The sequence below is a fragment of the Phaethon lepturus genome, unplaced genomic scaffold (assembly GCF_000687285.1).
Source record: "Phaethon lepturus isolate BGI_N335 unplaced genomic scaffold, ASM68728v1 scaffold5097, whole genome shotgun sequence".
NCBI classification, from domain to species: Eukaryota; Metazoa; Chordata; class Aves; order Phaethontiformes; family Phaethontidae; genus Phaethon; species Phaethon lepturus.
The window spans coordinates 10,925-28,261 of NW_010551003.1; the positions used below are offsets into that span (position 1 = coordinate 10,925).

General features: G+C 38.5%; 1 protein-coding gene across 1 annotated transcript in view; it reads left to right on the forward strand.

The window, feature by feature from the left end:
* The first annotated feature begins 4,176 nt into the window (after positions 1-4,176).
* The window catches only part of LOC104623575 (ectonucleotide pyrophosphatase/phosphodiesterase family member 1-like), a 41,441-nt gene continuing 28,280 nt past the window's right edge, over positions 4,177-17,337 (forward strand). The window contains 7 exon segments of the mRNA XM_010290706.1: positions 4,177-4,210; positions 4,213-4,350; positions 5,996-6,112; positions 8,114-8,239; positions 8,409-8,469; positions 13,379-13,476; positions 17,069-17,148. Of these exon segments, the coding sequence (XP_010289008.1) occupies positions 4,177-4,210; positions 4,213-4,350; positions 5,996-6,112; positions 8,114-8,239; positions 8,409-8,469; positions 13,379-13,476; positions 17,069-17,148 (654 nt within the window).

Consider the following 17,337-nt stretch of genomic DNA (forward strand, 5'->3'; position numbering starts at 1 on the left):
CGGTAATTCCTCAAGTTACAGGACTATAAAAGTTCACGTGCTGCTTTTGTGTATAACAAGGCCAGGTTCTGTAATTTTATTTGCCTTCCTAGTAAATGTTGGATTCCCTTATTCTTTCTTAATTGCACCTTTTTCTCAATTCTTGCTTTCCCTTCTGGGGGGAAGAATATGCAGGAGAGAGAGAATGGGTAAGACTTTCTCCTTTTGTTTGAAGAGACTAAACCTTGAGGGCAGGCATTAGGTTGACAGTGTGATGGTAGGTAAAGATTTGAGTCTTGTGCTTGCAGCAGGATGCTGCAGGGCTCTAATGAGGTTCTTTGGTAGTAAACCTTAAACCACATGTGCAGCTACTTCTTGTATACATATATTTTTTTTAAAATCCATATAATCTTTATACAGCAAACTGCAGCATCCCAAACCTGAACTAGCTGTATGCAAAATAGTTCAGGTAATACTAGTAACCTACCTGCTGCAGCAAGGTCCCATATAGCAAGAAGCAAAGCCAATTAGTCCACATTTGGGCTGCAGCAGTGAAATGACTTTCTGTACCTAGGCAGCCTTTAAAGCTAGCTTGAGTTTTCCTCGTCATCTGCAGAGCTGATAATCTTAGAGCCTTTCCACTGACAATAGGTCAACTACTGGTGTAACACCTCTTGCTGTGCCTAGTCAGGACCACTGCTGCTGTTGGCCAGCATTAGTTGTTCCACATTGTTCCAGCTGAACACTTCTGCAATTTGTGTGGATAATATCCACATGACTGGAGTCATTCACGCTCATGATAAAGCTTTGATTCAGAGCCTTAAAAACTAAGCTGCAATTACATGGTATAGTGCACTCTACTATCCCAGAACATTGTCAAATGCTTTACCTCTAAGCTTACTGGTTTTTTGAAGCTTCTTTATTATGCGTTAAAGAAAGGAGAGGAAAAAAAAAGGGGGGGGAAGCTTTAGTATTTTGCAGTAAAATATTTTTTGAGACTAAAATTTAAGCTAGTGGGACTAATGTTAACAAAGCAAAAGGCTTGAATGTAATGAATCAATGGAAGTTCCCAGTTCTTCCTTTATTATAGATGGACATAGTATACCAGGTAAGGACCTGGACCATGTTTTTTCCTTGTGTATATATAGGAAATTTGAGAGCAGAACTGGTTTGTAGTAGAGATGTGGGCAGCATTTGCAGTTTAGAATTATAGAATCATTAAGGTTGGAAAAGACCTTCAAGATCATCAAGTCCAACTGTCAACCCAACACCACCATGCCCACTAAACCACGTCCAAAGGTGCCACGTCTACGTGTTTTTTGAACACCTCCAGTGATGGTGACTCCACCACCTCCCTGGGCAGCCTGTTCCAATGTTTGACCACTCTCAGTAAATTTTTCCTAATATCCAGTCTAAACCTGCCCTGGCACAACTTGAGGCTGTTTGCTGTGTTTTGTGACGCTATGAGGTTTCCAGAGTATTACTTGCAGGAAACACAAGTTGCACTATTGCAGCAAGTAGCATTGCCATTTTGTAGTATTTCCTACCCAAAAGAACATTTATATGCCTCGGTGAACATAATCCTTTTATATTTTTGCTAGTTGGAGTTAATTATGTTCATGGAAGTGTAAAACTGAAAATCTGGAATACAACACAAAACTGTGATTTTGTAACATTTGGTGCCAAAATCTCAGGAATTATTTGTGAGAACTTTAGTGAGGATTTACCCATTTTCTTTGGGAAGTATTATAACACTACTACTTTGGAGTGGGTTTTATTTAGATTTTATTTTTACATTAATTTGGTGTCACAATTAAATTTCTGCTTTTTAAACATGCGTTACCTACACTGAATCTCCATGAGGGAATATTAATAGTCCATTTAGTGGCACTGCAATGTGTTTTTATTACAAGGACGCCTTAGGTGCATAAGTCTCATAGGTCATGTAGCTATTTGAAAATATGGGAATAAAGCTCTTGCAGATAAAGTAGGTGTGGCTTTTGTTTGTTTTAAAGCATGATTGTGGTTACATGTCAGAGGACATTCTACTGTTTGATCTTAGTAACAGGGCCTGGTGGGAGTAGAGAAGCAATGTATCATCACCCTGAAATAAAATCAGAATCATTAAAGTTTGAAAAGGCCTTTAAGTCAAGTCAAACTGTTAACCCAACACCACCAGGCCCACTAAACCATGTCCTGAAGTGCTACGTCCATACATTTATTTTAATGCCTCCACTGGTCGTGTCTCCACCCCTTCCCAGGGCAGCCTGTTCCAATGTTTGACTACTCAGTAAAGAAATTTTTCCTAATATCTAGTCTAAACCTCCCCTGATGTTCTCAAGTTGGCTTTTTAAAAACAAATGACTGAATTTGTAATTTCCAAACAATACATAAGTTAGAAGGACAAAAACAGGTTTTTCTCTCTCCACTGATCTTGCTGGGCTTTGACATCTTGCATCTGACATGCTACCTACCTAGCTGTGCAAGAAATATCTAGGTGATATTTCATATGGAAGATTTCAAAGGTCCAGAACACTTTACGTGGAAGATAATACTGTTGATACTGACTTAACAGAAAATGTTGTTGATACTGCACATGTTAATGTACTGTTAAAAAAAAAAGGTAAGTACAGAGCTCTGCAGTTGTGTTCATTCTTGACAGCTTAATGGCGGCTTAACGGAGAGTTGCACCTTTCTATCAGTTGTAGTGTATCTGGGTGCATTGATAACACCAGATTTTTTTTTTTTACTTATCCTTTTATAATTTTCCTTCTTCCCCTGTCCAGTCAAAGAAAGATTTGAACTCAAAAAGTACTTACTTCTCTGCTAGACATTGCATTGAATAAGATTCCAGACTTGTCTTGTTCAGAATTCTAGGCCAAAGTTTCATCAGGTCCAGTCTGTAATTCTTACTTTTCATGAATGCTATATATGTAATATTTTTAATATTGATTAATAGGTTTTATGATAACTTGTACTTCACAAATCCAGAGTGATACCTGAATTTCAATTTTTGGAGTGCATAGCATTGCTTTCTTACTGTCTTTATTAACTGCTTAGTGAACAAAATTGTATAGTGAAGTGTTTATTTGTTAAAAGCAGCACAAATAGTTTTTATTTGCTCAAATGCTCACAGTCTTTAAAAAAGTAGTCTTGAGAAATAATTAGATGCATTTTAAAAATTAGATGAATTTTTGCCACATCACAACATGATTCAGGTATTGTACTCAAAAGACTGACCTGGCAGCTTTTGCTGATGGGGGAGGAGGAAAAAGCAGAGATGCTTTGTGTAGGCATGTATGTAAAGTTATTGAAGTATTGCATGAAAGCAATTTTTCCTCAGAAAACAATGACTGGAAAAGTGAGAGATACATTCTCTCCTACCCATACCTCCCCAAGTACTTCTGAATAAGAAAGTCTGCATTATTACAGTGCCTTCTCTTTCAGGACTTTGGCAAAAACTACCTTGTTACATTCTACGCTTGAGTAGCCATCATGAGCACATCGTTGACTTTCCTGGACTCTTTAATTACTGTATATGCATTCATAATATATACACTTTTCCTAAAGAGTTTATGGACCAAATTCAATAGTTAATGAGGTTGAAAGGAATCTTTCCCTGTATTTGAGCAGGCATTAGATCTTGCCCTGAAATGCTGGGCAAGGACAATATGGTGCATGTTTGGTAACTTCCATGCATTCACAATCCAGAATAAACATGGCCATAGTTTCTGGTCAGTGTAAGACACTGTGGTCAGTCTAATGTGACATCCCACAGTTGCTTACCACGGTATGGACCAACATCTAGTATGAGCTGGATACTAGGAAGTGGGAAAAGGTTTTCCTGCCTAAGAAAATTATAGGTATCACTTGAGGGCCATGCCTTCTGTTTGTAGTCTGTGGTCAATGGCAAAACTTTGCTTTACCATCTTAGAACAACCTAGGAGGAAGGAAGAAGTGAAGCAAAGAAAGTTTTCTATAAAATTGATATATGTGTAACCATAAACATCTTAATTTTTTGTTTGTGAGAAAGAAATATATCATAATGTCTACATTAAATAGCTTCATAAGAAATGAAATACACACGCCTAGTCTTGAGAATATTCATGTTCATGCACCAGTAATTAATTGCAAATAACATAACTACTTGTGTGAGTGAAAACTTGTGAACGCAGTTAAATCACCTTTCTAATCTGCATGTTTATCAATTTCAGTACAATTATATAGCATTATATGAGGGCTTTCAAAATCATTCAGCGGTCATTGAAAATTACTTTCTTTTCCTTCCTGTCCCACAGGTACTCTGTGTCTGTATGTTAACGACAATCCTAGGATGTATATTTGGCCTGAAGCCTAGCTGTTCAAAAGATGGTAATTAATATGCCTTTTATTTAAAAATATTTCTTTGTTTCCTTCTTGTAAATTAAATTTGATGTTATCAGAATGCCACCCTTTCTTGCTGCAGGAAGAGAATTGGATGCATTCCTTGAAGCGGTTTTGGTTAGAGGGGAATGAAAATAACCAGGAAATAAACCTCAGGTGTACTCAGTACTTGTGTGTACTCACTTGAGAAGTAAACTGATCCTGGCACTCAGTGTCTGGTCTGGCAGCTTCCATGTATCCCAACTGTCACTGTGGTGATGTCACATGGCTGGCTTTTCTCAGTTCACTATAAAAAAAAAAAAAACCAACCCCAACAATTTCTATTTCATGTTGTCCTGGGACATTTGTTTTTCATCTTTTCCAGTCAATTATGAAGGGGGAAAAAAAAGTTATTTTTTTACTGGTTAGAATTGTAGTCTGAAAACATTCCTTGTGGAATTCCTCTGGCTGTTTTCTGTCCTGAAAAATATGTGGTTTTTTCAATGGTGAGGTTTCTTCAGGTAGAAGATTATGAAAGATATTTTAAGAAATCAAGCTTCGCTTTGGGAACAACTGTCTAGAATAATTTTAAAGTTGATCTGTTTAACAAACAGTCCTACAATGATTTTTAACTAAAATTCAGTTTAATTTCCTGCTAGAATCTGTTTAGGTTTTTTCTCATTTTATTAGAGCTTTGCAATATTGGCTTGTTATTATCTCATTTTCCTAATATCACACACCTCAAGATTCTTGAAAAGAGGAGTCAAATGATGAAGGATTTAGCTCAGTCCCTTCTGGTGATTGCACAGGGTGAAACAGGATGACTAACTACTTAAGTGTTGTTAATGCTTCACAATACCAGTTGTTTTTTTTTTTTTTTTCCCCAGGGAACCCCAGTCTAGTGGAAGAGTGCTATGCCCCTTCTTTAACATTAAAACCAAACAAAAATTAAGCCAGTGAGCAGTATGCTCAAGTTCATATCTCCTGTGTCGATTTGGAACAGCCCTTCCTGTGTCTTGAAATAGTACCTTAGCCATGGTACAGCGGGATGTGGAACTGGGGCTTCTTCAGTTCCTCTGATTTGTATGAAGACAGTCATTCAAGCAGGGCATGAGCATGGGAGAGTTGCAAGCATAGCCAGTGCAGTCTAGATTCTAATTAATGTTTAATTATGTCTAGAAAGTGGAACATTGTCAGATGTGAAAATGAAGATCAGTGTTCTCTGCAAAAGCATTTCGCTGTTTAGGGCACCCATGTTAAAAACCCAGGTTCAGATTTCCTCCGATGCAGATCTTCCATTATCTGAATGACTGTATTTGTATCTTCCGGTGATACAAAAAGTCAAGGACAGTCACAACTAGAATTGTAGTGTTTTGTTTCACTTGTTTCTGCCAATAATGAAACACCATGTTCCTGCTAGAATAGAACCCTCTGTTCAATATGATGACAAAATATTTTTTGTTCAATAAGAGAAAATAAACATTTAGTTGGATCAAGACTTCCCTTTTCCTTTGGCTGTCACTGGTTTTGCAGCCATCCTGTAAGTTGTGGAATGACCACTTGTGTCGTTCCACACGCTGACCTTATTTATTTCTTTTGCATGTTGATTGATTTGGGCTCAGCCACTGACATCTAACACTATCCAATATTACAGTGAAAACCTGCAAAGGTCGTTGCTTTGAAAGGACCTTTGGAAGCTGTCGTTGTGATAGAGATTGTGTCAAGCTTGGAAACTGCTGCTTAGATTACCAGGAAACATGTATACAACCAGGTAAGGATGGAAAAAAAGCTGTGGGGGCAGCCTCTCCTGTGATGTGGGACAGCTCTGCATATGTGATGCTGTTGTGGTCAGGTGGCCTGACTTCTTTCAGATGGCTGCGAGTGCAGGAGGTGGGCTGCTGAACAGCAGGGTGGTTCTGATGCCAGCGGTCTCCTTCCCTTTGTGCCCCCTCTGTCGCAGCCACGGGTGGAGTTGCAGTGGTGATGGTGCTACTGGGAATATAGCAGGGAAATAGCAGGGCTCTGCTGCGGCTGTTGTTGCGCACAAAGCAAGTTTGTGTTTCACCCAGCTGGACTACGCAGGAGCTGACATAGCCGGTAGGCTGGCCTTCCCACGGCTCCTGTGGGGAGAGAGGCTGCGAGGGACCGTGCTGCTGCCCTCCCTCTTGGAAAGAGGAGGAACAACTGCAACTTGAGGTCTCAGCCAGCCTTTCATTCTCTGTCCAGCCGTGAGAGAACAGTAACCTGCATTGTCCCTAGCATCAGGGACAACTCCCACGTTCTCAGGCAAGCTAGGAACAGGAGCGCATTCTGCATATTGTGACTTTCTGTCATGGCTGGCGTGAAAAAGGAGGACAGAGCAGCTCTGTGAAAGCTGCCATCTCTCCCTACCCAGATACTCCGGCCCTCTGCCCTGTTCTCCCCAGCTTGAGTGTGAAGCCAGGGTCATGTGGTGGCCTTTGGGACAAGGCAGGATGATAAAACAGATTGTACTGGTGGAGAATGATTCTGTAGTGAGAAGCAGTTCTCCTAATTTGCCAGAATGCAAAAGTCAGATAGGCAAAGGTATGAAAAGTACCATGAAGAAATTTTACAGGGAAAGATGTTCATGTGGGTGGTAACACTAAAGACAGAACTTGACTATCTTCTCTAATGTGGTTTTGCCTTAAAGCTTCATATGCAGCATTATTTTTGGTTAACTATTTTTCTTCTCACTCCTCTTTACATGTATTTCTAAAATTTATCGCTGTAGTCTCAGCCTGAAATTGAAAATCCCAATATCGACTTTTAAAACCAAATGATTAAACTGCGTTTAGATCCCTGCTTCAACTGACTATTATTGAAAGGTCCTCTGAATTGCATAAAGCTTTTTGCATGGGATTTACTCCTCACTTTGTTCCATTACATTACTCTCCCTCAGTTTAAAGCATTCTTTAAAAACAAACTGGAGAGTCTCTTAGTACTAAGAATGGGAATTCATTGCTTGGTGTTGTTTTTTTTTTTTAAATTAATTAGCTTAACATCAGTGGAGAATCAAATTTTAATTTCCCAATAGTATCATGTAACTAGAACCATAATAGATTCTTCTACCTCTCACAAAAGTAAAGATCTACTGACATTGGTGGAATTACTGAAAGTTCAATATTCCTGAAAGTAAGATTAACCTCCTGAGAAAGCTTTTAGGGATCTCTAATTGCCAGCCATGTATGAAGATTGCATACTGACTGTCTTCTACTCAAACGTTTGGCTTTGGCTTCTTTATTTTGAGTATTCACTCAGTTGGTAAATTCATTCATGCTAATCCTCATTGACTGCAAAGGATCTACTTGTATTTACAACTGATAACAACTCAAACTTATTGGAATATTCCGTTCAGAAAAATCAGTATGCTTCAGGGAAGTTTGGGGGTTTTTGGGGGCAGTTTTTTGGGACTTCTTTATAGTATGCATTTATCAGACTAAACCCACACAAATCACCATATTTAAGGAGGTCTGTAAAAAGGATTCTTTCCACTGGCATCTTCTGATCTGTGATATTTCTAACCATATGCTGCATAATTGTATTGAGATTGCTATACACTTGGATTATTTAGCTATGGGTGTTTCTATTTTCCAAAGTGCCAAAGACTGTGATATTATGCATGCATGAGATACCTCAAGACTGTTGTTTGAGTGAGTACACATTTGAGACTGAACTTAACACTCAGTTTAGTAATTCTGCACTTACGCTAGTATTAATCATTGCACTGTCCTTCTCTCTTGTCTGTTTTTAGCCCATATATGGATCTGCAATAAATTCAGGTGTGGAGAGAAGAGGCGACCAGAATATCATTGTTCCTGTTCAGATGATTGTGTGGAGCATAAAGATTGCTGTGTCAATTATCATGCTGTTTGTAAAGGTAAAGATCCTCAACAGATTCCTACAGTCTCTCTTATATGTACCCATATTTATATGAAAGGAGCAAGGATGTAATGTAATTTTAAAAGCATACAATAAAATGAAAAAACTTGCAGTTATCAATAAGAATGTACTGTCTTAAAAAATAAATTGCACTCATTTGTTTTAAGGAGAGGCAAGCTGGGTTGAAGAAGAGTGTGAGGACATTACTGAACCTCAGTGTCCAAAAGGGTGAGGATATTGTATACTTGCATAGCTCTGCTCTTTGCTTATGTTTCATTTTTGAGATTATTTTCCCTGCTGTGCCTTGCTGGGACCTGCTTGCCTTTCTTATCCACAGTAAAAGCAGCTCCAGACAGAGAAGGACACCTTGTTCAGCCAGCATTTGGTAGCGCTTACTAACAGATCAGGTTGCTGTACCCCAGCAGCACTCATGTATCCCAGCACTTGCTTGACTTGCAAGATATGCCTATTCTTGAATCCTGCTGTGTCTCACAAATGTGTGTGCTCTGGGCAGCTCTGCCTTGTGCCAGCCTTATTATTGTCCTGTGTGTGCCCTGGTACCCACTGTCCCAAATATTTTCGGACCCACCCAGCAATCTCAGACTCCTAAGACTGCCCTTCTCCTTCGTCACTTCTAAAAACCTTTCCACTTCCTTTCCTGTTCCAGCCCCAGAGCCGCAAAATGTGGCAGTTCACTGTCCCAATTTCACCAGCAGTGGGACAGCATTATTTGCAAGCTGTCTGAACTACTTTCTTTAAAAGGTGTGAAATGCCATGAGATCCTTGTATTCTCTGGCTCAGCTCCACCCTGGGCCCGCTCCTGCAAGTTATGCATACACTGTGTGAGAAATGACTCATCTAGTTCATGGCATCAGCACTTGGTCTCAAATAGTACAGCAAAGCTCCCAGCCAGGAAAAAAAGCCTGCATTTCTTGTAACGTTTTTGCTGTGGGATCTTCAAATTAACTTCAAAGTTAAAGTTGACTGCAAACTATGACTGAATGTTTAAGTTACTAATAGAAGTGGCTTAAACATTCTTGATTGAAAAGTGTTCCACTGGATAATAGTTTGTTGGAATGAGTTGAATTCAGTTACATTCTTGTCTGAAAAGTGTCAAAAAAGATCAAAACTATTTTAATTTTGATGACTTTGAAATTACAGTGTGCTAGAGATATTTTTAGTAAAGTAAAAACATTTCATTTTGTTCTTATGTCATTACTTTTTTTTGACTTCAGATATTTAAATCGTGCTATATTTATTCATTGGAGTTAAAATATTGTCAAATAAAATACATTTCCTTTTGGAATATTTTTATATCAAACAAGCACTTTTCATTCTGATTCGGAGCAATGACAAATGCTGACACTTCAGAACCTTCTTCAAGACAGAAATTGGACCTTCTGTCCAGCTTGGAGTCCAAGTCCCTGATAAGCCCCCACATAGAAGGGTGGTAGCCAGGCAGTTCTGGAATCTTTTGTCACTAACTCCTGTTCTGAGGCCAGGGGCCATTCAGGATTGTGTCCTGGGAACTGACTCTAGGATGCAGATTTCCCTAATGCAAGATTAGGAAGTGTTTACCCCCAAGGAGTGGATAAACAAGGAAGAGCCTTGTGCAGATCTGCAGTCAAGGTTAATGGCATGAATGCCAATTAACCAATGTTGGTTAACTTGTTTTTAGGGTTTTTTGTTTGTTATTTGTGTCAGCACACGAAAGGGATGCGTAGTTACTCTACTAAAATTGTTTTAATCCTGGCAAAACCAGAAATGTTGCAATAAAACCCAGCCCAGGAAAGGGTGATGTGTGGTCAACAGTGTTGACTTGAAGGCTCACCTCAGACTATTAGCACAAAAGCCTCTCTCAAAACTAACAACTCTGTAAACAATCCACTTATTCCTATGGTGGGGTAGGCAGGAGTGCAGGTGACTTTAGCTGACTGCCCATTTTGAGGCCTCAAGATATCAGTTCTGGTTATGTGAGTATTAATACAGCATGTTTTGTGGGTTCAAACTGCTGTTTCTATTCTGTTTCAGTTTTATTTGGGTTTGCTTTTGTGGTGCAGAATAGACAAAAGACAATGCAGTGTTCAATGAGGTGCTTAATCTGAGAAATCCCACTGATTTCGATGACACTGATCAAATGCTTAAAATTAAGTACACACCTAAGTCCGTTGAAGACTCAGTTCTACGCTATTTAATAGGATTATAAAGTTAATGGGCTATAAGATTGCAGGAGCAATCTATTCCCTCCCACTGTTCTAAGAGTGAAATAATGCTCTGAGAATTCAAACCTACTTAAGCAGTTTATCCTAGTGCTTAGCTAGATGGTTTAGTATCTTTTGGTGTACTTTAAGCTGATTACTGTTTGTTCTGTCTTCATTGAGCTGGAAGAGCAACTGACTCCTCTTTGCAGATCTCTTCTGTATACTTGAAGATTGATATTATGCCTCCTGTTGGAGGCTTTTATGTACATTTAGTGGAAAAGAAAGCTTTAGTTCTTACGCTTTATAGCTGTATATGGGCAGTAGCGTGTGTATGCCATAGGAACTTTTCCGTGTAGTATGCTTAACTTTTCAAGGGGACTTTCTTTTCTTTTTTCCTCCTATTTTTTTTTCTTTTAGTTGTGGTCTAACTTGCCTGCGGTGAGGCAGGTCAGCTTGGCAGTGTGGTCTGCAGTTCTGGGCTCTCGATCATCCAGACTGGTGAACCTGCTAGACCACAGCAAGCCTGTGTTGCCTGCGTTATGTTTCCATACAAGCCAGTTTATAGGAGGGGATAATTACCACTGCATTTCCTTCAGTTTGGAGTCAGGATGTGACTGTGGTGCGCATATTTATCCAAGAGCTGTGAAACACCCTTGTCATGCTGTTTGGACACAGCCAGCATGAATCACTAGCAGGGCCAAAACTTGAGCCTCCCAGGCTGGCTTGCTCATGGCAGCACATTTTTGAAGTAGCAAGTGTAACCTTGGCTACCGACAGGAAAAAGTCATGGTAATCACTGATGTATCTCAGAACTGAGTTCAGGTCAGTTTGTCTGAGGATTTTACTGGAGCTGTTCCAAAGAGAGTGCAGCTCAACATGGTCTGTCATGCTTTGCTTCCCTGGGCACAGGGTAGACCACTAACTGTATGAGTTTCAGCATGTGTAGAGTATGAGAAGTGAAATGGCCTGTCTCCCTAGTTGTGGCAATGGTCTATTTTGACAAGTTTAATTTTACATGTGTGAAGGGGTCCGTAGCTGGATTTGCAGACAACAAAAACATGTACTTAACAGTTGGTTTACTTGTAAATGCCAAACCAGAAACAGTTGCGTAAAGTCCCTTTCTAAGGAGTTGTTTTAAATTTGGGTGGTTTGGGTTTGGTTTTTGGTTTTGGGTGGGTTTTTTTTTGTTGTTGTTGTTAGGCTTGTCAGTAAATAATATTCAACAATCTTTGCTTCCAAGTTCATATTTTATTGCAGGAAACTTTGCATTGGAGGGAGTCAATTTGTTGGCGGGGGGAGTGGAGAAGGTATTTGCAAAAGTTGTAGAGATCAGAATCTGTGGTGCAAAAAATACTTCTAATATGGGCAAAGGTAGTACATGAAGTTTCCCTACTCTGTTCTGCCAAGGGACTTTAGTCTTGGTCTGAAGATCATTCATCTCTTGCTCCTGACTAACTGCTGCTACTAAGATTTTCAAAAGATGGTGTAAAATATACCACATAAATAAAAACTAGGCTACAAACACACCTCTTAAAAATACATCTTAATGTTTTATTCTGTCTGGGGTGTAGGGTCGGCTATGTAATGGTTCTGACTAATGAAATCATTTTGGCTGAACCATTGTCCAAATTATTGATTAAAATTTTCTTAGGATAGACATGTTCCGGTTGCCTGACTAATCTTCAGTTTAATATAGTCACATGTGTTTGACTGAAATAAGGCTTATACATGTTTCACTGGTAAATGGCTGCTTGGATTTTTTTTTGTGGGGTACCTCACTAAAGAAATTGTCAACACTTTATAAATAATATTTGTCTTCTGTCCTCACTGTTTTATTTTGGGAAACTCAAGTGCAACAAAATTAAAAAAAAATTTCATTTTACAATTTATAAACATAAAAAGGAAAAATGAGCTTGCAATTGGCATGTAAAGCATATTCAATTCTTTTATGTGAATCTGTATTTTCAGTGGTCGTTGGTGCACTGCAGTGATTTTTTTTTTTTTGCAGTCTCATGTGTCCTTATATGTGTAGGTCAAACATAGGGTATTTTTTCTTCAAGGAAGCAGTGACTGATGACTGTTCCAGTCTATGATGCAATGTTTTAAGTACTTACAGTTGGAGAGAGACTGTTTGAACAGAGATGAAGCTGGGAACAAATCAGGGCTGGAAAACGTAAGTCCTGTGGAGACTGGAAGGGGAGAATTTATTTTTGCTAGTTCCAGTGAAATCAGTTTCTGAATTTGTCTGTCAAGTTCCAGGCAGAAATACTGTTACAGTGTTCCAGTTGTAGGGTGACATTTTTCAGGTTGGAGATTGGTAGTACTTCTGGTATGGTTACCAAGTTCTTCTTGGTTAGGTGACCTTTATGAGATGAAAGGAGAAATGTGTGTTATAGTTGCTGATTTAACACATCCGGTACATTAGCCTTTCTTACAGTTTTGTGCGCTGTGTAAGTAGAAAGATACATTCCTTTTTTTCAGCTAGATTAAAGGTTGTTCAGGAGCAAAGTCACTAAGGGAAATCCATGGCTGCACATTGCCTTTTGTCTTTCCCTGTTCTTGCCTCGGGGTTGGAGGGGCTGAGTATTGCTCCGGTGGGACTGATTTCAAGAGAAGGAGTACCAAATCTACCAGAAGGATTATGTTAGCATCTTGGCTTGTTCTTTATTTTATGGGTGTTTGGGAAATCAGGCCTTGTCATGATTTCCCTGTGTATGCCCTACTGCAATCCTCAGCCTCTTCGGGCAGGGTTGCTCCGCCAGCCCACGAGCAGAGCGCCCGGACAGCCAGCCTGCAAACCTTCCTGCTTAGGAAGACTTACCTCCTTGGCCTGGTTTGTAGTTCTGTAATGGACATCCCCACAATTTGAGGGAAACTTTCTTGAACTAAGAGATAGGAAATTATTTCTCAGAGTCTGTCTTTTTCTGTTTGTTCAGATTTACCACATCTCCAGTGTTACTGTTTTCATTGGATGGCTTCAGAGCAGAATATTTGCAGACTTGGGGTGAACTTCTACCTGTTATTAGCAAATTACGTAAGTAGTTTCTTTCTCTAAGCAATATCATAATGTCTTACCTGAAAAATCCATAGATGGAGCTATGCTTACTCTTTAAAATCCTCACTCTTCTTCCATGGAAATTGAAGTTGTTGCCCTACGTAACAACTGTGCGCAGAGAACTTGAGGTGTGGGAGGGTGGAAGGGCAAAGAGAGGGAGGGCATGAGGAAAGGGCTTTTTGGATTTTCAGTGAAACCTTAAAAATTATTAAGTAGCCCTTCCTATATTTAGGAGGTGGATGCTTTTGCTGTAAGCTTACTTTTATTTCTTCAAAATAGAAGTAGTCCCGCTTTTTACTATATATTGCATGTTGTCTCACATTTAGGTTGAATGGCTTTGGAAAATGGAAAGCAAGGTAGAAAACATTTGATTATATTTGAAAAAGAAGATAGAGAAGGAAGAGGTTAAGAACAGATGATATAGAAGGGCTGGTAGAAATGTGCTGAATCTGAGAAAACCTTCATTTAACTAACATTTTCAGAAGAAATGAGAGCCTCAAATACATTTTTATTTTTTCCTAGCTTTTGTAGTGTCTTAAGTAACTTTAGTTACTTTTCCTGTCTATTTTGTCTGTGGTCTGTAAAGAACTGATGGCATCTCTTGTCTGAAAAGTATGCCAATTTTCTTGTCGTTCATAAATTACTACCTGGAGCGGCTGGTTTCAGTTTGACTAAAAATAAATCAGTAAAAATACTTGCTTTTCTCTACAGTGGTGGTTACAACTTGATCTGTTCCAGAGGATAACAATTCACAGATGTATTTGAGGTTTTAGCTTTTTTGTTTTGTTCCATGTTAGAATAAAACAAGGCGTTTGAAACAATTTCATTAGATGCAGTTATAAAAAATTTCAACTGAAGACGACTTTTTGGGCATTGTGAGGTGAGGCTGGCTATTAGAAATGGTTATAGCTCTGGCTGAGATACCAGGTAACAGTGCCATGAAGCATCTGCAGGACTTCCAGGCTGCAACACTCACTTCCACATGTAGAGTTTCTTCATTCTTTGGTCTGGATAGGCTACAGTGCAACTTCTCTCCTTGACTTCTATCATAAACTTGTAGGTCTCTTTCCAATGAACCCATGGTAAATTCTGACCACTAAGAAATACAAATATCTTAGTATCTTCATCAAAGTCACTTTGCTTCTCCAGCAGCATGGAGTTTTTTGTGGTCAAAACTTACTTTTTTTTTAAGGATTCTACAACCAGAATGTCTAATAATACATGTTTTAGACACAACAAAATAAGGAGCAGTCTGGGGGAAAATATTCTTTCTGCATTATGTCTACAGTTCTACATTACTCTGGGGCATTTTTTTTGTACTTTGATGGGAGACTTTTACGATACAATATATTACAGGATCTTCAGCTTTCTTTTGTTACGGAACTTTGCTTTCTAGGCTTTTTTTCCCCTCCTAGTAAAATTGTGGGTGAAAAGCTCAGACAAGACAAACTTTCTTCAGTAAGGGAAGTAGTTTCATGAATGAAAATTGGTGTCACTGGGGTGTATATCACGTGACACACTGAGGGCCTGTGGCTTCAAATCTCCATGCGCTTGATGTCCCATGTGTCTAGGCACTGAAAATGGTGGAAGCAGTCATACTGTAAAGATAAACATTTGTATGAGTGTGTAAATACTGCTACAGTATTTTACTGTGCAGGAAAGGGTAATGAAATCTATTCCTCTGTAGTAAACAAGTGACAATAATGGATAAATTGCTTGACTATTGCTGAAAAATTGTATTGAATCCTTTTGAAGTTCAGTTATCCATTTACAGGACTAGTAAATGCTCAGAAAGAGACACAGTTTATGAATTCACTGCTTTGTAAGTGCTGTCACAGTTATGCGCATTGAGTAACTTATCGAACTGCCCAGTTCTTTATTAAGTTAGAACCATGATAAATCCCTGGGTTTTCCTTTTTAAAACACTTGATGACAAGTGCAGCATTCTGTTAGATAAAAATATTCCCATTATCTAGTCCTGTTAATTCAGCCATGCCTACAATGAAATTATGATGTCTCCTTGGAGAAATCTGTATGCCTGTAAGACACTATCATAATTTCCCTTTCAGCAAGTTTCATTATACAGTCACTCTCTCTGCTGCCTGCTGAAAAGTGGGAAATTCAGCATGGAGCTGAGTGTTTTCAGTGAATCCAGGCATAGCCATAATGTGTGCATATGGGATTCAGAGAAGATATTTTTGTATACGTGTGATATTGTAATTTTAAAATAAATCCTCCTCTTGTCTTAAATTGTCTTTAACTAAGGCAACAAGCCAAAAAGAAGAAAGATAACTCTTATGGAAAGTACCAGCAATAATCCGTAGGATTTTAAAACAAGAGAAAAATACACCTAAAAACTTTTGTTTTGTCTAAAAACAAACCCCCACCCCCCAATTTCCCCATCCACCCCCGCAAAAAAAACTGTGATTTTGGAAAACAGCCTTAATAACAGATTTGGAAATGATTGAAATACATAAAGTGTGTTGCAGCAGTCAAAAGGGTACAAGTGATGATTTATTACTACAAAAAGAAAATATGGGAGAGGTTGTCTGTGTAACTTGAAGATTTATTTTTCTGGCTTGGCTTCTTTTTATCTCAATTAGCTCAAACTAGTTATTTCAACTGAGATCTAATCCAAAGCCTCAATCCAATGAGTTCAAAGTGCCTTGATGCAACACTTTTTATGTTCCAAACCTTTTGTTTCTATTTTATTTATATTATATTGTATATAATGACCCAGAGGGCCAGTGAAGACAGCCCAGTGATGGCCTTTCTATAGGGTCATTAATGTTGGCTCTTTAGCATCAGTTGAAGTGGTTTTGGTTATCACATAGTATTTTTGAAGTCGTTAATGAAGGCTTTTTTTCCTTTTTCTTCCTGAAGATCAGGGCCTGTGGAAACTTAGACACATAATAACTTAAGTAAGGTTTGCTTAAGGGCTTTGACCTGGCTAATGACTCTTCATAATAGCAGATACTGTGCACTAATCTCCTTAAAAACCTGTGATTTTCATATCAAAATAAAGAAAACTTTGAGATTCCTCCTGGAATAAGAGCTTATTTTCATTAAAAACAAGACAAAACAAAACACAAAAATAACCCACAAATAAAAAGGAGACCGAAAAATAAATACTGATTTGACAGGTGACTGAGAGAGCTAGGCCACCACTGTGCCAGTGGCCACTTCATCTCTGGGAGCACCTGAGTTGAAGTACCTAGTTGGTCTCAAGCTGCAGACTTCACTTACTGCATACCAGCGCAACTTTGGAGAGTGTGATTTTCTCTGATTATTCATTCTTATCTATTCATGCTTTTCATAAGGACTGTAGGTTTTGCTCATGTGACCATTGATGTCAGTTGTTAGGAATATATAAAATTTGTATTAATAACCATTTAGTCATCTTGTAAATGAACGTGGGAAGAAAAATGAAGTATTAAATCCAGAATTTTGAAGAATGAAAACTTTCTGGAAATATATTTTGGTTTGTTTTTAGTAGGTATATGTCTTCATGAGAGAAACTTGCAAGGGTTTTTATTTCTGTAACTCTGATTTTCTTTCTTCCTTCCTCTAGAGAAATGTGGAACATACACTTCCAATATGAGACCAGTGTATCCTTCAAAAACCTTTCCCAATCATTACTCCATTGTCACAGTAAGAATTCCTGTATATTATATGTTTCCACTATTGAAGAGACTGTTCATTATCAAGTTGTCTCCAAGAGAACAGCATATTTCTTTGATGGAATATTAAAATAATAGGATTTCCCTTCAGAATATGAAAATGTATGTATTATACTCTTTTTCTAGTTTAGATTAACAGTCATTATGTAACACTATGTCT